Source organism: Pristiophorus japonicus, chromosome 20 (assembly GCF_044704955.1).
Source record: "Pristiophorus japonicus isolate sPriJap1 chromosome 20, sPriJap1.hap1, whole genome shotgun sequence".
NCBI classification, from domain to species: Eukaryota; Metazoa; Chordata; class Chondrichthyes; family Pristiophoridae; genus Pristiophorus; species Pristiophorus japonicus.
Window position 1 is genome coordinate 44,174,024 of NC_091996.1, and position 22,965 is coordinate 44,196,988.

The 22,965-nt window shown below is 41.3% G+C and overlaps 1 protein-coding gene across 8 annotated transcripts in view; it reads left to right on the top strand.

Annotated features, from left to right (window-relative positions):
* LOC139232509 (endoplasmic reticulum mannosyl-oligosaccharide 1,2-alpha-mannosidase-like) overlaps nt 1-22,965 on the top strand; it is a 68,230-nt gene that overhangs the window by 24,096 nt on the left and 21,169 nt on the right. For 7 of the 8 annotated variants that reach the window (XM_070862829.1, XM_070862827.1, XM_070862831.1 and 4 more), the window contains 6 exons: nt 4,885-4,991; nt 10,431-10,616; nt 11,566-11,714; nt 14,782-14,970; nt 16,485-16,675; nt 19,170-19,290. In XM_070862829.1, coding sequence (XP_070718930.1) covers nt 4,885-4,991; nt 10,431-10,616; nt 11,566-11,714; nt 14,782-14,970; nt 16,485-16,675; nt 19,170-19,290 — 943 coding nt within the window. The remainder of the gene's footprint in view (nt 1-4,884; nt 4,992-10,430; nt 10,617-11,565; nt 11,715-14,781; nt 14,971-16,484; nt 16,676-19,169; nt 19,291-22,965) is intronic. The other variant, XM_070862835.1, reaches the window with a different exon arrangement.

Sequence of the window (22,965 nt, forward strand, 5' to 3'; positions counted from 1 at the left end):
TTCTAAGTTAGTTTGGAGTAAGTTTTCACTCATGAAACTTTGAAATCAGGCGTAAGTGACCGGACACGCCCCCTTTTGAAAAAAAAATTCTGTTCCAAAGTGAAACTGTTCTAACTGACTAGAACTGGAGCAAACTAAATGTGGAGAATTCCGATTTCTAAGATACTCCGTTCTACACCAGTTGCTCCTAAAAATCAGGAGCAAATCATGTGGAAACTTGGGGCCTATGTGTTTGTAGCAGACCCACTCAATTAATTGTGATATATATTTCTGTTACACACTTGATCAGCTCCGCTGAGCAGACCACATCCTTCGCATTCCAGACACGAGACTCCCAAAGCAAGCGCTCTACTCGGAACTCCTTCACGGCAAATGAGCCAAAGGTGGGCAGCTGAAACGTTACAAGGACACCCTCAAAACCTCCCTGATAAAGTGCAACATCCCCACTGACACCTGGGAGTCCCTGGCCAAAGGCAGCCCTAAGTGGAGGAAGTGCATCCAGGAGGGCGCTGAGCACCTCGAGTCTCGTCGCCGAGAGCATGCAGAAGTCAAGTGGCATATGGCAAACCAGTCCCACCCAGTCCTTCCCTCAACGTCTATCTGTCCCACCTGTGACAGAGACTGTGGTTCTTGTATTGGACTGTACAGCCACCTAAGAACTCATGTTAAGAGTGGAAGCAAGTCTGAGGGGACTGCTATGATGATGGTGATGACTTAGATATAGGGCCTATTTATTTCAACAGATACAAACTTAGAATTGTTATTGAAGAGATGTATATGGTGCCACATATACATAGAACAGAGAGATCAGCTCAGTTTAATGAGTGTTGAATATTTTTGTGTTGAGCAGGATAATCATGCAGGGGATAATACGCGTTAAGCACCCGGTGTCAACACCACCCACTGACCTCTTAATTGTATCAAAGGCCAATTGCATAAGAAGTAACCAGCTCTTGTACTTCTCTGGTGAGAAAGCAGGAAGATCAGACTGACATTGAAAACTTGTTTGTTAGAGCACATGGTCTTTTACTGTATACTATTTTGAATTTCTTTGTACCTAATAGGCCATATATATTAGAAAACATCCCCAACTGCAGCACATTTTGTATTTTATATGATAGCTATCCTCAGATATCAAGCAAGACAGCCAGTTGGTAGCCATTTTAAGGCTAACTTATCAACTTGTTGCATGTTGGAATGTGCATTTCTTTGAAACAGCAAATTGGCAAGAAAATACAAATCGGTGCATGATGGATGAACCTTGCTCTGCTCTTCGTTCAAAGTGTGAAGCCACCCTCCTGGATCCCTACTGATTGCCCAATCTCCTGAACTAATGCATTCCTTCCTGGCACCTCAAAACTATATAAATCTTCATCTCCCTTTATCTTTGCCGTTTAAAATCCAATCTTAGTGTCTCACCTAAACACTACTTTTTGATTTACTTTGTTTTTTTCTTTTACTTTTTTCAACCGTGATAACGTTCTAGACTCTGGGTCTGACCCTTCAATTTTAAAATTAAACTTATACATTGGAAATATTTTTGCATTCTGGTAGTTCTGTAATCATCATTGTTTTTTTGGAGTGCTTCCTGTTGCACCTGTTTCTAGAAATTGAAGTATTTCGTCAACTGCAGATTGTAATATGGTCATCCTCCCCATCAAATAGGACTTTGCTATAGTTTCTTTCCTTCTACACATATTGGGCCCAAGTTTCCACATGATAAAAAACGGGCGCCCCTCCGAGCTGGGCGCCCGTTTTTCACACCTAAAACGGCGCCTAAAAAAAAACTCGCGATTCTGGAGCATTCTGCAGCTCCTTGTCTGCCTGGCGCGGTGCCCTGGGGGGCGGAGCCTACACTCGCGCCGATTTTGTAAGTGGGAGGGGGCGGGTACTATTTAAATGAGTTTTTTTCTGCCGGCAACGCTGCGCATGCGCGTTGGCGCGTTCGCGCATGCTCAGTGTGAAAAAAAACATTGGCACTTGGCCATTTTTGTAGTTCTTTGTAGCTGTTTAATTTTTGAACATTTTTTTAATAAAAGCACATTGCCATCAGCATTTGCAGCCTTCTCACTGTCTCCTCCCCCCCCCCCGGCGGGAAGAACGGGCGCCTCCTACCCCCCCAACCCCCCACGGGAAAGAACGGGCGCCTCACCCCCGCGGGAAAGAACGGGTGCCTCCTCCTCCCCCCCCCTCTCCCCGCGGGAAGAACGGGCGCCCCCCCCCCCCCGCGGGAAGAACGGGTGCCTCCTACCCCCCCTCCCCCTCCCCGCGGGAAAGAACGGGCGCCTCTTCCTCCCCCCCCCTCCCCGCGGGAAGAACGGGCGCCTCAGGCTGACTGCAGCATTCTCCGTGCCTGAAGCATAGGTAGGAAGATGGTTTATTTCATCTTTTCTTTGCTTATAAATGTTTATTCAGGTTGGATTTATTTGTATAATATTTGTAGAAGTATAAATAAGGATTTATTGTAGAATTTAATGACTTCCCTTCCCCCCCCCCACCTCGTTCTGGACGCCTAATTTGTAACCTGTGCCTGATTTTTTAATGTGTAGAACAGGTTTTTTCAGTTCTACAAAAATCTTCACTTGCTCCATTCTAACTTAGTTTGGAGTACGTTTTCACTGTGGAAACTTTGAAATCAGGCGTCACTGGCGGGACACGCCCCCTTTTGAAGAAAAAATTCTGTTCCAAAGTAGAACTGTTCTACCTGACTAGAACTGCAGGAAAAAAAATGTGGAGAATTGCGATTTCTAAGATAGTCCGTTCTCCACCAGTTAAAAATCAGGCGCAAATCATGTGGAAACTTGGGCCCATTGTCTTAATGTGATTTCTGAGAGCTTTTAACAACGTGTGTTATTTTAATCAGTTGAAGAATTATTGGTTATGTTTGAAGATTTTCGGCAATTTCATTGAAAAAGGCACAAGTATAAAATGGAGACTACATTTCATACTTGAGGCTAGTTTTTTTTTGCAATAAATGAACAAATGGAGGAAATATAGCTCTTTGTGTTTAAACGGTGCTTAACTCGAGTAAAGTTTTAGTGATAAGCATAGTTGAAAAAGGTTTCTTATAGGAGGAAATATGCTCGTGGTATGGACAGGTGATTCCCAAATAATTTTTACTTAACTTTTAAATGTAAGTTTTACCTTTCCTTCATTGACCCTCATCAGTGCTGGTCCCTGATTAGCTAAATTGGCTCTAAAGGCATTTTGGGACATGAACGTTTTGACTTCATCATATCGTTGAAGCAACCAGATGATACTAAAGACACGATTTTGAGAGCAATGTTGGGAAACCTGAAGACTCAGTGCCAAAACAAGTTAACTGGTTGACAATAGCATGCAGATTAATGAGTTATTAAAATCAAAGTTTTTATAAAGACGGGGTCTGCTTCTGTTAATTCAGTTATTTGTTGTACAAAACAAATTGAACTATCCAATTAAGCAATGGGATATTTTAGTACCTAAAAGGTTAATTATCACAGTTTAAATTAAAGCGACTAAGTTAAGAGCAGACTGTAATCTTTACAAATGGGTTCCTCTAGGAATGACTGCTGCCTCTTTCACCTCACTGAAATTTGATCAGCCTCCGGTTTGGTGTTCTATTTAATAATTTCCTGAAACATGTTTTTCCAGCTGTTGTATTTTCTTTTTCTTCTTCTCTTTCCTGTTGTATTGGCCGCAGCTTATAATTTAATCTGGCCAAAAATTGTATGTTGGTATTACTCAGGAAAAATCAAGGAAAATCCAGTTTCACTCCTCTACCTCGGTCCATTTGTGAACAGCTAAATTGTAATTGTGGAGTCAGCAGTGAAAGATTCATGTTGATGATCAGGCTCTCTTCCTTGTAAACTATAAATAGTGTAAAAATGGGAGCCAGTCAGAGAAACAACATTAGATTTTATGGATGTTTTGACAACAGAATCCTGCAGGTTGTTTCATAGCTAGACATAGAATCATAGGAACTTGCAGCACAGAAGGAGGCTATTCGGCCCGTCGTGCCTGTGCTGGCTCTTTGAAAGAACTGTCATGCTTAGTCCCACACAATGTCCCTGTCATTATTTTGGCTCTGAGTGGCCCTATTTAAGGGGCTGTGTGAGCCATTCAAAATCTGGGAAGCCGGCTGCACAGGTTCTCTGAAGCGCTGCGCGACCACGCACTTTACAGGGAACATTGGTCCCACGCCCCTGCTTTTTGTCCATAACCCTCTGTAGTCCTGTAAGTTCCTTATTCTCAAGTACCTGTCCAACTCGCTTTTAAAATTATTTATGGAATCAGCTTCCACCACCTTTTCAGGTAGTGTTCCGGATCCTGACAACTCTCTGAATGAAATCATTTGTCCTCATTGCCCCTCTGTATCTTTTACCATTCATTTTGAATCTATGACCTCTGGTTATTGACCCATTCGCCAGAGGGAATCGTTTTTTTCTCTCTCCACTCTTATCAAAACCTCTCCTCATCTTGAAAACCTCTATTAGGCCACTTCTTAACCACCTCTGTTTCACGGGGAACTTTTCCAACCTCTCCTCGTAACTGAAGTCCCTCATCCCTGGTAACGTGCTGATAAACCTCTTCGGTACCCTTTCTAAAGCCTTTCTATCTTTCCAGAGTGCGGTGCTCAGAATTGTGCACAATACTGCAGCTGAGGCTTCACCAGTGATTTATAAAGTTCTGGCATGATCGCTTTGCTTTTATATTCTGTGCCTTTATTTGTAAATACAAGTACCCATATGCTTTTGTAACGTTCTTATCAACTTGTTCTGCCTCCTTCTGGCTCTCTGCCATCAGTTCTTCTGCTTTTATCTGTTGGCCTTTCACATTGTTAGGCTCGCGCACTTGCATGAAAGCAATCTCTCTGTAAATCTAATTTTTTTTTTTAACCTGCAGTTGGCGTGGAATGGAGATTGAACCTGAACGGGTTACTGTGGCTTTATCCGACACCAAAAAAGAAGAGAAGCCAGTGCCTAATGAAAATGCGAACACCAAAGAACCAGGTAGCATGGCCACATAAGGTGTAGTCGTACTGGTTGTCAAACCTTTTCACCCTAATGTGGTTATGTTCAACAATTTAATAAGTAGCAACATACTGGGGAATTGAGAACAGGTAGGTCAGTCTGAAGGATAGTCCTGAGTTCTAAGCTTTCGGTTAGCCTTCATTGATCACTGCTATTCAGCTACATTTTGTACTGAATTGATTTCAAATTGGATAGTTTCAAAACCGTCGAGATAAATTTGGAATCCTAGGAAGTTGGATTGACAAAAAAACTGTCTGGTCACTGACATAATGATCAAATAATAACTATTAGTTTCTATTGTCTGGAATAATCCTTTTGGAGTCTGGCTATTAAGGACACTTGAAAGATGTATTTTGCTGTGAGGCATGTGTTTATTTACTTCTATAACTGTGGTGTGAGGAGAACAATTTAATGATCTACCTGCAGTGGCTGAGGCAGGAATAAATAAAAAAACATCACTTTTTTCTGAGCTGATCTCTTTCCAATTCCTCTCAGTGGAGATGTTGGCTCCCTTCCCCTTGCAACACCATAGCCTCCGATCTCCGACTCACAGGACTGCTAGTGATATTCTCAGTTAACCTCGTGGGTATTTTAAGTTTTTTTTTTTTGCCCCTTCATTCTATTTTGTAGAAAATCAGCACTTGATTTTTCTCTAGCTAATTTATATCAAGTGGAATGTGACGCAAGCCATCTCTGTTAGATGAGTCCTTTCTTACTTTGTTATCTGGGTATAGAACAGCACAGCAGTAGGTAGATAATTACCTTATTACTAATTTGAACATTAATAAAATTAATGTTACAAAATAATAGTTTTCATAAATTCCAATTCTGATACTTAACTACCTGAGCTATCCAGCTGCTGATCAGCTGCAGTGACACTAGCTACTTAGAAAAGCTAATTCACTTGATGTTCTAGATGCAGCATTAGCAAATAGCAGTCCAGCATGAACTACTCAACAGCCATCTACTCTGCACTCTTTGGTCAAACTTTTTTTTGTTACGTACTAGTTGATTTTCCATGGCACTGTACATGGGAATCAAGACACATGTGCAGTGCTATGGGAAATCAACGAGTACACAGGCACATTTCAGGTCAAGCAGAGATAGAAGGTAGAGAATTAGTTGAAGTAAAGGAAGAGATGAAGGGGAGAAGGTGTGGATGGGGTAGGGGATTAGGGGTTGGATGAGGTGGGTGGGGGAAAGAGGAGGTAGCCAAGGAGGGCATAGAGTAAGAGAGCAGGATAGGCCAAGATAGAGTGAGGAGGTAAGAGGGTGGAGACAGGGGAAAGGGTGACTGGGTACAGGGTGATAGGAAAGAGGTGAACAGGAGGAGAGTGGAAGAGAGTTACAAGGCAAGAGTGGGTGAGGGGCAAGTGGTCAGGGAGAGAGGAGCAAGTCAGAGGAGGAGAGGAACAAAGGATAAGGTGAAAGGCAGAGGGAGGGAGAGGGAACATGAGAAGCAGAGGGGGAAAGAAAGCAATGGGAATAAGGGGAAGGTAGAAGGTGGGATGGGGGGTCAGCAGTTGTCTAATGCGATGGGATGGAAGGAGTGTGAATGTTGCCTCAGCGTCGGAGGTGGGGAAAATCATCAGATTCCTTAATAGCTTGAGGAGGTGGAATTTGTTTAAAACAAGATCTTTAAATTATCCATCTCGCTAGTTCTGATATGAGTTTGGAGTGTATTTTGCAGGTTACGTTGCTGATTGCAAATGCTTTTAAGCTCATTCTTTAACTTTTAATAACTCTTGGGGGTCAAGCATTTTGCAGACTTTTTTTTTAAGGTGCACTTTTTTTTTTAAAAGCAATCTCTATTAATTTTTTTAAAATTACTCTTGCGTGTTTCCAAAGATGGGTTCCTTGTTACCTAACTTTGTCACGTAATGTTATGTTCGCAGCACCACCTATATGTCCAGTAACTTTGAAATTTTGCACCAAGCACCATTTTTAATATATAATACATGAAGCCATGCTGTATCCCACCAAGGTTGAGAAGAGCTGAGGTAAATCAGGCAATAAATGACTAGGAAAGGGATGAAGGGCACTGTAGACAGCAATTTATTTGGTAAGTTACATTTTATCCGTTATCTTCCCAAAGACAGAAAAAGTGGTGTTTCAATCTGTAGACTTCCAAGATAGCACACTACTCCTTAACGACCCCATTTCAGCATCCAGGTGTTTCTTAAAAGATTTCAGGGTTTTTACTTTCACTACTTTTCCCGCATATCTGTTTCATATATTGACCACTCTTGTGTGTAAGCAAGGAACTCCTGACATAAGTCCTAAATTTACATTTTACTAGTTTGAATCTATATCCCCTTATCCCACTCTCATTTAAGTTAAAGTAATATTCGGAATTTCCTTTTTCCATTCTCTATCTTATATACATATCCCTTGGACGCCTCCTTACTGGACTGAACACAAGTATCTTCAGTCTTTCCTCTTACATCAGACCTTTGAAACCAGCGATCAGCATCGTTGCTCTTCTCCAATATTTCAAAGCACTATATCTTTTCCCTTGTATCTTGGTGACTAGAACTGGACAGAATGCTCAAAGTGCAGTCTGATCAGAGCACTGTACAGTTTGGTAACCACTTCTTCTGATTTGTATTCTGCTTTTTTCTTTATTAAGGACTTGCATTTATACAGCACCTTTCACAACCTCAGGATATCCCAAAGTGCTTTACAGCCAAAGAAGTACTTTTTGAAGTGTAGTCACTGTTTGCAAAGTAGGGAAATGAGGCAGATAATTTGCGCACAACAAGGTCCCACAAACAACAGTGAAATACACGGCCAAATCATGTTTTTAGTGATGTTGGTTGAAGGATAAATTTTGGCCAGGGCACCGGGGAAAACTCCCCTGCTCTTTTTGAAAATAGTGCCAAAATCGGAGCTTTTATGTCCATCTGAGAGGGCAAACATTTACGTTAAACAATTCACTTGAAAAATATCACCTCCGGCAGTGCAGCATTCCCACGGTACTGCACTGAAATGCCAGTTTAGATAATGTGCTCAGGTCTCTGGAGTGGTACTTGAACCCATGATCTTCTGACTCAGATAAGAGTGCTACCATTGAGCCATGGCTAATGCCTTGTTCAGCATTCTGTTGGCTTTGTTGATGCTGGATTGGTTGGATATGTTGAGTGTATGAATTTACTAAAACTCCCAGGTCTCTTTTGGCTTCATTCTTAGCTATTTCAATACCATTCGGGGAGTAATTTTTCTTCCTATGTGGAGTATTTTGCCTTTCTAATAAATTTCTAAAGTAATTTTTCTGCCCACTAAATATTCTGTCCAACTCATGTAATTTTCGAGTTGCCTCCTCCAATTTCACTTCCTCCTTTACATTACAATAGTGACTATACTTCAAAAGTACTTAATTGGCTGTAAAGCGCTTTGGGTCATCCTCAGGTCATGAAAAGCACGATATAAATGCAAGTTCTTTTTTAGTCTGGTATCATCTGCAGATTTGACCAGTTAACCAGGAAAAAGGGAAAACAAATCAATCGAGATTCCTACGACTGATTACTATTCAGTTAGTTTGCTGGAAAATGCTTGTATGTGGTCATCAGGAGAAGACCATGATTACGACCACAATTCCCTGGATTCTGGGAGGTCCCAGTGGATTGGAAAACTGCAAATGTAATGCCCTTATTTAAAAAAGGAGGCAGACAGAAAGCAGGAAACTATAGACCAGATAGCCTAACATCTGTTGTTGGGAAAATGCTGGAGTCCATTATGAAGGAAGCAGTCGCAGGTCATTTGGAAAAGCATGTTTCAATCAAGCAGAGTCATTATGGTTTTGTGAAAGTGAAATCATGTTTGACAAATTTGCTGGAGTTCTTTGAGGAACGAGCAGGGTGGATAAGGGGCATGTGGTGTATTTAGATTTCCAAAAGGCATTCGATAAGGTGCCACATAAAAGGTTACTGCACAAGATAAAAGTTGGGTTGGGCGTAATATATTAGCATGGATAGAGGATTGGCTAACTAACAGAAAACAGAGAGTCGGGATAAATGGATCATTTTCCGGTTGGCAAGTAGTAACTAGTGGGGTGCCACAGGGATCGGTGCTGGGGCCTCAACTATTTACAATCTATATTAATGACTTGGATGAAGGGACAGAGTGTAATGTAACCAAGTTTGCTGATGATACAAAGATGGGTGGGAAAGAAAATTGTGAGGAGGACATAAACCATCTGCAAAGGGATATAGACAGGCTAAGTGAGTGGGCAAATATTTGGCAGATGGAGTATAATGTGGGAAAATGTGAGGTTATCCATGTTGGCAGAAAAAATAGAAAAGCAAATTATAATTTAAATAGAGAAAAATTGCAAAGTGCTACAGTACAGAGGGATCTGGGGGTCCTGGTGCATGAAACACTAAAAGTGAGTATACAGGTACAGCAAGTAATCAGAAGGCAAATGGAATGTTGGCCTTTATTGCAAGTGGGAGAGAGTATAAAATCAGAGAAGTCCTGCAACAACTGTTCAGGGTATTGGTGAGGCCACACCTGAAGTATAGTTTTGGTCTCCGTATTTAAGGAAGGATATACTTGCATTGGAAGCTGTTCAGCGAAGGTTCACTAGGTTGATTCCGGAGATGATGGGGTTGACTTCTGAAGATAGATTGAGTAGGTTGGGCCTATACTCATTGGAGTTCAGAAGAATGAGAGGTGATCTTATCGAAACATAAGATAATGAGAGGGCTCGACAAGGTGGATGTAGAGAGGATATTTCCACTCATAGGGGAAACTAAAACTAGATTGCATCGTCTCAGAATAAGGGTCCCCATTTAAAACTGAGACGACGAGGAGTTTCTTCTCAAAGGGTTGAATTGTAAATCTGTGGAATTATCTGCCCCAGAGAGCTGTGGAGGCTGGGTCATTGAATATATTTAAGGCGGAGATAGACAGATTTTTGAACGATAAGGGAGTAAACAGTTATGGGGAGCAGGCAGGGAAGTGGAGCTGAGTCCATGATCAGATCAGCCATGATATTAAATGGCGGAGCAGGCTCGAGGGACAAAATGGCCTACTCCTGCTCCTATTTCGTATGTCCTTATGTAAGTTTGGTCTCATAGTTTGAAAACCTTTAAACTTGTGGTATTGGAAAAATGCCAGCAACAGCAGAACCCAACCTCAACAAGAATCAGGAGAGGTGGGGAGTGAAGGAGACAAAATAGGCAGGGGGTCTGGAATAAATTGGCCCATTTTGAATCTGCCTTTTCGTGAGTTATACTCAGTATTTTTTTAATTTAATGATCTGTAGATAAACCGTAGCTCAATTAGCAATAGCACAATGACTGCAGCAGCCTCTTTAATTTACAAGAAACTTTAATGTAATGGTCTGTAGATAAACCCTAGCACATTAGCAATCGTGCAATGACTACAGCCTCTTCAATCGGTTCTATTTTCTTACAGGAGCTCTAAACGAGCGACAGAAGGCAGTGATAGACGCATTCCAGCATGCATGGAAGGGATACAAACAGTATGCCTGGGGACATGATGAACTGAAGCCCATTTCTAAGACTTATAGTGAATGGTTTGGCTTGGGACTGACCCTGGTTGATGCCTTGGACACAATGTGGATTTTGGGGCAAAAAGAAGGTGATTTCATTGAATTGTGTTCCTTAGACACTTAGTGGTCCATCACAGTAAGCGTTAGAAAAGTTGAGGAAATCAAGAACTTTCACATTTATAAAGCACACAATCTTTATTATTGCACTGTACTTGTGTTTTTACATTTAGAAAATGGCACTGATGAGGTTTGTACATCTCTTTCACTTTAGGGAGCTCCCAGAGAGTTCAGGTATGTCCTTCTTAGCTTGAGATTAAAATACAGTGCTGAGGCAATGTAGAAGCTATACCGACAGTCAGACCTTGTAGCTTTTGTTGATGGGTCTGCTAAATGTTCCTTTTCCTCACCACTAACGCACCTCATTTCATCAATGAAAAAAATCCAAATGAACAACCTTTCAATTGACTATATTTGTGGTTCAGGTCAGAGAAAATACATTTGGCAATAAAAAAAATTATCATGTTGACCATTCTTTACTGCAGAGATTGTAAAGCGACGTGATCGGGGCCCAGGAGAGGCGTGAGTTTGGGGTCCAGAAGAGATGAGGGCCCAGGGGCAGCACTGACCAGCCCACACTGTGATATGTGTGTGGACTAGGTCCGTGCAGCAGAGCTGGTCTCCAGTCGTCTTGGTTAATCCTTGCCACTGGACCAAGACCTAGCTCTGTCAAGCCCGTGTGGTGGCTGGTATGCAACGGCCACCACACGTTAAAAAAAAATCCAATCACAGGCATCTTCCACCCTTCAATATGTAGTTTGTGACCTGGAATATCAGGTTCTTCATTGTAACATCTGTGAACTCATCCCTTTTTGGTGTGGAAGCAAGTCATCCTTGATACGCAGGACCGCCTAAGAGAGAGACTGTCGAAGATTACTCTTGCTATTCAAGTTCTGAACTTTGTAATTTCTAATCTCTCTTTAAATTGTTCCTTTTATAAAAAGCAAATGTCTACATAACTAACTTATTTTGTAATTTTAGAATTTGAGGAAGCTAAGAAATGGGTGATTAATGAACTGAATCTTGGCAAAAACGTGGATGTGAATTTGTTTGAGACCACAATTCGGATCCTTGGTGGCTTACTCAGCGTATACAATCTAACCGGAGACCAGGTCTTCCTGGATAAAGCAGTAAGGATTTTTCTTCCACTGTAATTAAGCTCATTTGAAGTTACTTATGCCTGATAAATAAACTGCTAATACAAAATAGTTTAGTGCAGTTCCTATCTACTCACTTTTATGAAGATAGGTAGTGGCCAGTGTGTTAAAGCTGCAGTTTAACATTGACCATTTTCCATGCCTCGGGAGCCTACTGTCAGCAAGAGCAGACATTAACGACAAGGTTCAACACCACCTTCAGTGTACCAGTGCAGCCTTCTGAGGAAGTGAGTGTTTGAAGACCAGGACCTTAAATTCGGCACCAAGCTTATGGTCTACAGGGCAGTAGTAAAATTCGCCCTCCTATATGGCTCAGAGACATGGACTATATACAGCAGACACCTCAAAAAGCTGGAGAAATACCACCAGCGCTGCCTGTGCAAGATTCTGCAAATCCATTGGCAGGATAAAGCACCAGTGTCAGTGTTCTCGCTCAGGCCAACATCCCCAGCATTGAAGCATTGACCTCGCTCGATCAGCTCCGTTGGGCGGGCCACATCGTCCGCATGCCCGACACGAGACTCCCAAAGCAAGCGCTCTACGCAGAGCTTCGACAAAGCAAGCGAGCCCCAGTTGGCCATAGGAAATGCTTCAAGGACACCCTCAATGCCTCCTTGATAAAGTGCAACATCCCCATCGGCACCTGGGAATCCCTGGCCCACGGCTGTCAAAAAGTGGAGGAAGAGCATCTGGAAGGGCGCTGAGCACCTCGAGTCCCATCGCCGAGAACAAGCAGAAACCAAGCGCAGGAGTGTGCGTCAACCCAGACTCCCCACCCACCCTTTCCTTCAACCACTGTCTGCCCCACCTGTGACAGAGACCGTAGGTCCCACATTGAACTCCTCAGTCACCTGAGAACTCACTTTTAGAGTGGAAGCAAGTCATGCTCGACTCCGAGGGACTGCCTATGATGATAATGATGATGAAAGCTGAAGGTTATACTGCGATTTTATTTGAAAACAATTCACTCCAATGTGGTGAAAATGGCCTCGATACTTTACCTCGCGACAATCCTGGCAGTTATGTCACGACTGCCCTCCGCCGCTGACCCTGCCAGAGTTTGTGGGGTGGGCACCTAATTCACTGGCAGATGCTGCTGCCACTGCGGAAGCATCCCTGGTTCTCTCCTGTGTCATGTAGCTAGAAAATCTGGTGACTGCCCTGTTTTTAGAGGCTCTCTCACCCCACTGTCTGAGGAGTCGATGTAATTTATTTTCTGTAGAAAAAAAGCAGCTTACCGTTGCGAGTCCAGGTAACCCTCTTTGGTTGGAACAATCCCCACACCTCCAGGTGAAGTCCACTTGTTCCCATCAGGCCCGTGCTCCTCATCTCATTCAGCAGCTGGCCTCGAGTAATGCACTGGGTCCTGACTGAGCCAGGGAAGCGGGAACTCCCAGCATATGGAGTCAGTGCTCCTGCAGCTGCCTCCCGAAGTCATTGACCATGCAAAGGGCAGCCGAAGGTTCCGCCCCATAAAAGACCAACGGGGAATTCCTGGAATTGTTGCAGACCTGGGGTCCCTGCCATTTTCTGATAGATTCTGCTTGAATAAGGGCAGGAACCCAGCAGGCTCCCCATGAAAATTTGTGGTCGACGGATCAGTGCAATGCTCACAGAGCATTAACTCTTAACGTGAATTTGTCTTCTGTGAATTGGATCTAAATCCAATAATGTCCTTTGAAAATCGTGAAAATTTCTACGATTCTTGCCAATAAGTCAATAAAACAGAACCTGAAAGTTTCCCTGTTTACTTAGTGGCCAAAGCACCTCCTTGTGTAGTATTAAACTGTACAGAATCGAAAGCTCCAGAGTTGATTTTCAGTCTGTGCTGAGTTAGTTAATCTTTGTTGGAGTGGCAGTTGGGTCGTTATGTTTTGATTAGTCGGGCAGTAGAGCCTATGCATGGAGAGCAGCGAGCTGGAGCCAGGGGTCGGGGTACAGTGTCTGTATTCTATGAACAAATACGCAAGCTTGCTCCAAGATCAACGCACTCACCTACACTGCGATCTCTGAAAACCAGCGAGAGAGGACCTGAGGGAGGGAGGGGGTCAGTATGTGTGTGTGATTTGTTTAAGTTTTAATCAATTTAGTTTCATGCTTTGTCCTCAGTAGTTTAGGACAAGTGATTTGTCATGAGTGACGCCAACTTCACTAAAACATTTCCCCAGGGTGCCTCGAGAGTGAGTGAAAATGTCCGCCTCTGTTTCCAATTGCCGAATTACAGTATTGTCATTGCTGCTGAGCTTGCTCCCGTCATTTATACACTGCTTGGTCCATCAGATCTAAGCGTCACAGGTCTAAAGCTCTTCGGCTGAAACTGCTGTCAACATTGCTTCTGCTGCCATCTACCTGACCAATGATGTTGGAGCAAGTTAGCTTTAAATATTTACACTCTGATGTGGTTTCCTAGGTTTCTCTATGCCTGTCCTCTGAATTTTCTGAGGCTTTTTCTTTGGAATTTATGTCCTTTCACACAAATGATTGGCTTCTCATGACCCTGTTAGAATAAGGGAGGAGCATATTTCTTTTAACATTTAATAAGCAAATCTTAATTGTGAACAATATAGAATGTGATGGCAAAGTTGCAATTTACCTTCTCAAACTTGATGACAAAGTTCAGCTCAAAATGTGATTAGAAAGGAATAGAGAATTCATGTTAATGGCCTGAAAATTATCAACAACTTTTATTTTTATTTCTCCTCTGCACTTTGTGTACCAGTATTTTCATTCTCTTGGTTTTAGTTAGAACGATTCGTCCCTATGTCTGCCTACTGTGTTTTTATTCGTGGCCCTAATTTTTTTTTTAAGCTGTCCTTTGTCCCTACCAGAATTGTTTTGAACCTGAAAGTGTCAGTAGCCCAGTCACCCATTCCTTACCGTTGGAGCTAATTAATATTTTACCTGTTCATTTTAAATCCAAGATTAGCTGGATTCTCTGTAAACTCTACACTCCATTCTATTTTCGAGTTTTCGTTTACCAATAATGTAGAGAAGGTGTTTTTTGACCAATTACAATGTTTTTTTCCCCTTGCAACAACAGAACGAGCTGGGGAATCGTCTTATGCCAGCTTTCAACACTCCGTCCAAAATTCCGTATTCGGATGTAAATATTGGTCGTGGAACTGCTCATCCTCCACGCTGGACCTCTGACAGCACGGTTGCAGAAGTGACCAGCATTCAGCTGGAGTTTCGAGAGCTCAGCCGCCTCACGAAAGAAGAAAAGTACCAGGTATGGTGGATTGCGAATCTCTGCTGGTTTATCTGAAATTGTATCCATGGCTTGAAGTTAATCTTTAGGATTAAACACTTACTGTGATTTATCAACTGAAAAGATCTATAATTTAGTGTTATGCTGATCTGCTTCATGACTTTTGATCTCTAATTCTGTCAATGCTGACCGTTCTAGTTGGGTTTAAGTATTCTGAGCTGTGTTCAGTATCAAACCTTTTCACCATTTGGCAATAAAATAAAGGGGCACAAAACAATTATATAGCCTTCCTGTAGATTTTTAAAAAAGTTTTACATGTTTCATGCCAACATTTTCTGTTCTGAGCAATATTTATTATTGTTTTAAAAAAATATATAATTGTTTATATTTTTATTAAAGTTTCATTTTTGCTTCACTTAAATGACATTCTAGTCTATTCTAACATATATGTGTAAATTCCAGATATACCCAAGGGAAAGTAGAATTAAATAATCTGTTGGGTTTATTTTGGATGAAAGTCATCTATCTTCACTGTATCAATAGTACTCTCAGTCTGATTCAGCAGTGTAAATTGAGATCTATGTTAGCAAAAAACCATACTGACCAGCTGATCTCTCTGCAGTACTTGTCCACTATATTATCATTACATTTAGCCCTTTACACATGCCCAAAGTGTCTCGCACAAAATAAATCACAATTAGTTCAAACTTCATGTTAATTAAAACCAACAAATCACAAGCAATCAAAATCCACACACAAAATGATCATGTAGGAGAAAGCTGCATTCAACGGGGACCACCTACCACAAAACCAGTGTCAGGGGGTTTCCAATTGTACCTCCTGCACCCATATTTCAAACTGTTGCAATGGTTTGTAATGCAGTGCCACAGAAGATTTTTTGTTGTTGCCCTGTTTATGCCATTTCCAATATCTTTAAAGCTATTAGTCTAGATTTGTTTAATATAGTGTTTTTGTATCTGTAGGCTTTTAAGATGTGCTTGTATTATCTCATTGTGTATGCAGATTCGGATGTAGAGGGAGTGCTAAGTTATTGCCGCCTTCTTGCAAGTGCATGAGGAAAATGTGTTTATAAAAAAAAAATGGTGGTTCTAATTTTGACGTCACTGGTCAAGATGGAAGCATGAATCAGTAAATTTTTTTTACCTCTGGCATTTTTAACTTTATTTCATGCTTTGGTGTTTCTTACACTTTTTATTATTTTTATTTTGTGACTCCACATTTGCACAGCACCACTTTGTGGCTGAAATTAGTAGTACAGAACATGCTTTTTTCAGCAAGTTGGAAGCCCAGCTCACTGATTTCACAGAATAAATTCAGCCTTTTCTCCTTTCCCCCACCATAAGTACTTGAGCATCAAGTGGATCTCATGATACCTGTATTCTGTATCTTTGTAGGACTGAACTTGTAGAGATAGTGAGTTCCAATTGAATGGGTTTTCTTTTATATTAATTAAGTTATGTTACCTCTTTAATTCCCAAATGAATTAATCTTGTTTTTTTTCCCCTCCAAAACAGGCAGCAGTAGATGAAGTCATGAAACGTATTCATAAACTTGGAGGGAAAAGGGATGGATTAGTGCCAATGTTCATAAACACGAACTCTGGACAGTTTAGTCACCTTGGTGTCTATACACTTGGTGCCAGGGCTGACAGCTACTATGAGTATCTGCTTAAACAGTGGATCCAAGGAGGAAGGATAGAGGCAGAGTAAGTAATACAGAATTTAAATTAACCCAACCAGGGTGGCTTCCGTCAGTAATTTTCTAATTTCTTAATTTTCTTTAATCTTTCTATTGGAATTACAGAAATAAATGAATGAAAAAAGATTAAACCAATCTGTAAAGTTTGGAGCTGTAGCAAAGCAGAGGCAGTGTGAAGTGTCTCCTTAAGGTGTTTTCACATGTCCTGCAAGAATTTGACCTGGCTAACTTCACTCCAGGGATATGCTTCACAGTTTGCAGCGATATAAAGCTGAACTGGCTTCACAGCAATGCAAATAGTGCAATGTAACTAGCCTCTAAACTCTTTTGTGTTTTCTTTACTAATTTTGTTTAATTTTAGTAACACTATTAAGCTTTGTTGTTTTAAGTGGATAATTAACATCGAGTGATTCCTTTGCACAAATTATTACCATAGAATCTTAGAAATTTACAGCACACAAATTTACAGGAAGGAGGCCATTTCAGCACATTGTTTCCGCGCCAGCCAACAAAGAGCTATCCGGCCTAATCCCACTATCCAGCTCGTGGTCCGTAGCCCTGTAGGTTACGGCACTTCAAGTGCACATCCAAGTACTTTTAAAATGTGGTGAGGGTTTTTGCCTCTATCACCCTTTCAGGCAGTGAGTTCCAGACTCCCACCATCCTCTGGGTGAAGAAATTTCCCCTCTAAACCGACTACCAATTACTTTAAATCTGTGCCCCCTCATTCTTGACCCCTCTGCTAAGGGAAATAGGTCCATCCTATCCACTCTATCTCGGCCCCTCATCATTTTATACACCTCAATAAGGTCTCCCCTCAGTCTTCTCTGTTCCAATGAAAACAAACCCAGCCTATCCAATCTTTCCTCATAGCTAAAATTTTCCACTCCAGGCAACATCCTCGTATATCTTCTCTGCACCCTTTCCAGTGCAATTTCATCTAATATTTCACACTCTTCCTCCCTGATTGCAATGTCTGCATTGCTTTTGTGAAAACAGATGCAAAGTATTCATTAAGAACCATACCCACGTCTTCCGCCTCCACACTTACATTACCTTTATGGTCTCTAATAGGCATTACTCTTTTTTTAGTTATCTTTCTTCAGTTATCCTCTTGCTCTTAATGTGTTTATAGAATGCCTTTGTTTTCCCTGATTTGACTTGCCAACATTTTTTCATGCTCTCCCTCTGTCTTCCTAATTTCCTTTTTAATTGCACCCCTGCACTTTCTATACTCTTCTGGAGTTTCTGCAGTATTGAGCCCTCTGTATCTGTCGTAAGCCTCCTTTTTTTTCTTTATCCTACCCTGTATGTGCCTTGACATTCGGGGGCTCTAGATTTGTTAGCCCTACCCTTTTTCCTTAAGGGAACATACTTGCTCTGAACCCTCAGGATCTCCTCCTTGAATGCCTCCCACTGCTCTGACACTGATTTACCATCAAGTAGCTGTTTCCAGTCCACAATGGCTAAATCATCTCTCAGCTTAGCAAAATTGGCTTTTCCCCAATTGAGAACTTTTATTGCTGGTCTATCTTTGTCCTTTTCCATAACTACCCAAAATCTAACTGAATTATGATCACTAGCACCAAATTGCTCTCGCCCTGATGCCCCTTCTACTTGCCCAGCTTCATTCCCTAAATCTAAGTCCAAGACCGCCCCTCCTCCCTTATACTGGCTAAAAACGTTCTCCTGAATGCATTTTAAGAATTCTGCACCCTCTATACCTTTCACACTAATTTTATCCCAGTTAATATTAGGGTTGTTGAAATCCCTTACTATTACTCCCCTATAGTTTTTGTACCTCAGAAATTTGCTCTTTTATCTCCCTCTGCGGTTTTGCGGTCTATAGTACACTCCCAGCAGTGTGATTGCCCCTTTTTTGTTCTTCAATTCGACCCATATGGCCTCATTTGATGATCGTGCCAACATATCATCCCTCCTCACAGCTGTAATTGTTCCTTTAATCAATACTGCGACCCCCCCCCTCCTTTTCTCGTCTGAAAACCCTGTAACCAGGAATGTTGAGCTGCCATACCTGCCCTTCACTCAGCCATGTCTCACTAATAGCTGTAATATCATACTCCCAAGTGTCTATCTGTACTATCAGTTCATCTGCCTTATTCCTTATACTCCTTGCATTGAAGTATATACCATTTAGCACTGCTAAACTTCCTTGGTGTCTATTTTCTAGCCCTTGTTTCCTCTGCCTTCCATGTATGAAATGTTACAATTTTTTAAGGACACTTTCTCACTGCATTCCCAGTTTTAAAGTGTTTCACCATGTTGAAAGTCTCCGTCAGTCGTGCCATCTAACCAGCTACTAGGAAAAAGATTTATGAGGGAGCAACTTGTAGTTATAGTGGCAAATATTATACCAAGATCTGTTGCTGTCAGGGTGTTATTTAAGCTATTTTCCTATTAATAACTTGGAATGGTACATGTTGAATAGAAACATCTTTGACAAGCCTGTGCTGATTTGCATCATTGTGTTTAATTGTCAGCTTATTGGAAGACTATCTGCAGGCCATAGAGGGTGTCAAGAAGAACTTAATTCGAAAGTCAGAACCAAGCAAACTGACCTTTGTAGGTGAATTGTCTCACAATCAGTTCAGCCCAAAGATGGTAAGTAGCTTTTGATCAAACTGGGGTGTATTGCCCATTACTAAACAAAGCAATGAATATGTAGTCAATGAAACTGACCAGTTCTTTACCACGTGGTGTGCTGTAAGACTCTTTCTGATGGTAAACGTCACTGAATGACTGGATTAATAATTGTATTCAGATGAGCATATGCTTCTTTTCCAGGATTTTTTTTTTTATTATACTTGGGATTTTTCACCAGTTTTTTTATATATATATATATTTAATAACCATTACTGAGGGAGAATTTCAATAGCAAAACAGTTTATTCTAAGAATATGTAACAGCAGTTAACCTGTCTTGAACAGGTCCATAAAACTAATTGCAGGCCATGCATACAAGCCAAGTTGATATGGAATAACGCTCTATTTGAGTGGTGCTTCGTACTGCCATTTATTTTTAGAAGCAGCATGTCTTTCAAATGGATTTCTTGCCTCTTAATTAGCTCAGTTTCATTGGCCATGCACCAGTTACTTGTTAAACTTGTTAATTTTTTTTCTGTCAGATGTTGTTTCTTTGTTGTATTGTTTTCAGGGAACTTGTGTACTAAAATGCTAGTGACAAAAGAAAAATCCCGTGTGCTTTGGCTTTAGGTCACCATGGTGACAGAATAAAAGACTCTGGTCTTATTCTTGCAAGCTATTTGGTCTTTGTTTGAGTGACTTGTTTTGTACCAACACATTTAGTGAGTTTTGGTTACAGTATTTGTTGATCTAGGATGTCAGAGCTGAAGTTTGCAAACTTTAAATACTGCAGTCACTAAAGGTTTTCTTTTCATTTCCATAAGGAAAAATGTTCTTGCATAATTAATATTGCAGTAAACTATGGCAAATTGTTGTTCACGGACTGGTACTGCACACAACTGCTATCTGCTACTATGAAAAATGGATAATATATGCAGAACAGAATATTCCCAGGTTTCTGATCACTTGGGTATTTACCAAAAAAAATCATAATTGCTGGCTTGTAGCAATATTTCAATCTTCATTGAGCTTGTAAGGTGATTGATCCAGCCTACATTGTGATAGATATAACATAAAGAAATAGCATAAAGATCGAATATGTCCATTTTTGGTAAACCTCATACGGCACTGTTATTTTCAGTGATTACTATGATCAACAACCGACCAACAGTATGTTGGCAGAATGTAATTATTCCTTTAGATATGCAGATTTGGTCTTGAGGTATTCGCCTAACCTAGTGCTGAAGTATTTTTGGACAGTTGGTCGTAGTTGACTTTAGCACTTCAGACAAGGCCTGTCATTAGTAAGTTACAACTCTCAGCCATTACTATTGTAGGTCCTTTTTAACTTTGTGGCTAAATGTGTTACACATTAGACATTTTTCACTTGGATCTTGTTTAGCCATTTTAGTCCCGGTATCATTCTGGTGAATCTGTGCTGCACCCGCTCCAAGGCCAGTATATTCTTGCTTTTGCACTGGCATTAATGAAAATAAGACATGATTTTTGTAGTATCTCCTGTGGTATTGCACATAGCCTCGATCAAATGTAGCATTCAGATCAAGCAGGGTTAGAAGGTAGAGGTAATTGAATTAGACCAAGTTAAGGGAGAAGAAGGCAGATGGATGGGGGGGAATAAGGAGGCGGAGGAGGGACAGCTGGAAGGAGGGAAGAATAGAAGAGGAGGGGGAATTGAGGAGGAGTATGGCTCTAATCAACTAAATGATGCTTGGCAGGGAAGAGGTGATGAGCTCATGAGGCTATGTTCTGGTCAAGGAGTGGAGTTAAACGGGCGTTCGGCTGAGTAGTATTGGCACCAATTACCTAAGTCATGGCCGGTGTGTAGGCTTCAGGAGATGTGTGTGGCTTCCAATCACCAAAATGGCGATCATTGGACACCGCACCTCAGGTAGGGCATACTGGCCTTGGAGGGGGTGCAGTGCATATTCACCAGAATTATACTGGGGCTAAAAGGGTTAAATTATGAGGACAGGTTAGAGTCATAGAATGATATCGTACAGAAGGAGTCCATTCAGCCCATCATGGCTCTTTGGTAGAGCTATCCAATTCATCCCACTCCCATGGTCTTCCCTTGAAGTATTTATCCAATTCCCTTTCAAAAGTTCCTATTGAATCTACTTCCACCACCATTCCAGATCAATGCAACTTGTTGTATAAAAAATAATGTTTCCTCATGTCGCCTTTGGTTCTTTCGTCAATCACCTTAAATCTGTGTCCTCTGGTTAGTGACCCTTCTGCCACTGAAAACAGTTTCTCTTTATTTATGATTTTGAACACCTATAAAATCTCCTCTTAACTTTCTCTGCTCTGAGGAGAACAACCCCAGCTTCTTCAGTCTTTCCACATAACTGAAGTTCGTCATCACTGGTACCATTCTAGTAAATCTCTTCTGCACCCTTGCCAAGGCCTTGACGTCCTTCGTAAAATGTGGAGACCAGAATTGAACACAATACTCCTGCTGAGGCATATCCAGTTTAGCATAACTTCTTTGCTTTTGTATTCTATTCCACTATTAATAAACACAAGAAATAGGAGCAGGAGTAGGCCATTTGACCCTTCGAGCCTGCTCCGCCATTTAGTAAGATCAATGCTGATCTGATCATGGACTCAGTTCCACTTCCCTGCCCACTCCCCATAACCCTTTATTCCCTTATCGCTCAAAAATCTCTCTATCTCCGCCTTAAATATATTCAATGACCCAGCTTCCACCGCTCTATGGGGCAGAGAATTCCACAGATTTACAACCCTCTGAGAGAAGAAATTCCTCAGTTTTAAATGGGCGGTCCCTTATTCTGAGACTCTGCCCCCTAGTTTTAGTTTCCCCTATGAGTGGAAATATACTGTCTGCATCCAACTTATTGAGCCCCCTCGTTATCTTGTATGTTTCGATAAAACATTCTTCTCTACTCCAATGAGTATAGTTCCAACCTACTCGACCTATCTTCATAAGTCAACTCCCTCTTCTCCAGCATCAACTTAGTGAACCATCTCTGAACAGCCTCCAATGCAAGTATATCCTTCCTTAAATACAGAGTCCAAAACTGCACACACTACTCCAGGTGTGGCCTCACCAATACCCTCTACAATTATAGCAGGTCTTCTCTGCTTTTATAGTCTATCCCACTTGCAACACAAGCCACATTCCATTTGCCTTCCTGATTACTTGCTGTACCTGCATACTAACTTTTGTGTTTCATGCACAAGGACCCCCAGGTCCCTCTGTACTGAAGTACTTTGCAATTTTTCTCCATTTAAATTATAATCTACTCTCTCTTTTTCTACCAAAGTTGATAACCTCACATTTTTCCACATTATAACTCCATCTGCCAAATTTTTGCCCACTCACTTATCCTGTTGTAGATTTTTTGTGTCCTCCTCACAATTTGCTTTCCCATCCATCTTTGTATCATCAGTAAACTTGGCTACATTACACTTGGTCCCTTCATCCAAGTCATTAATATAGATTTTAAATAGTTGAGGTCCCAGCACTGATCCCTGCGCACCCCACTAGTTACTGTTTGCCAACTGGAAAATGACCTGTTTATCCCGACTCTCTGTTTTCTGTTAGTTAGCCAATCCTCAATCCATGCTAATATATTACCCCCAACCCCATGAACTTTTATCTTGTGCAGTAACCTTTTATATCCATCATCATCATCATCATCATCATCAT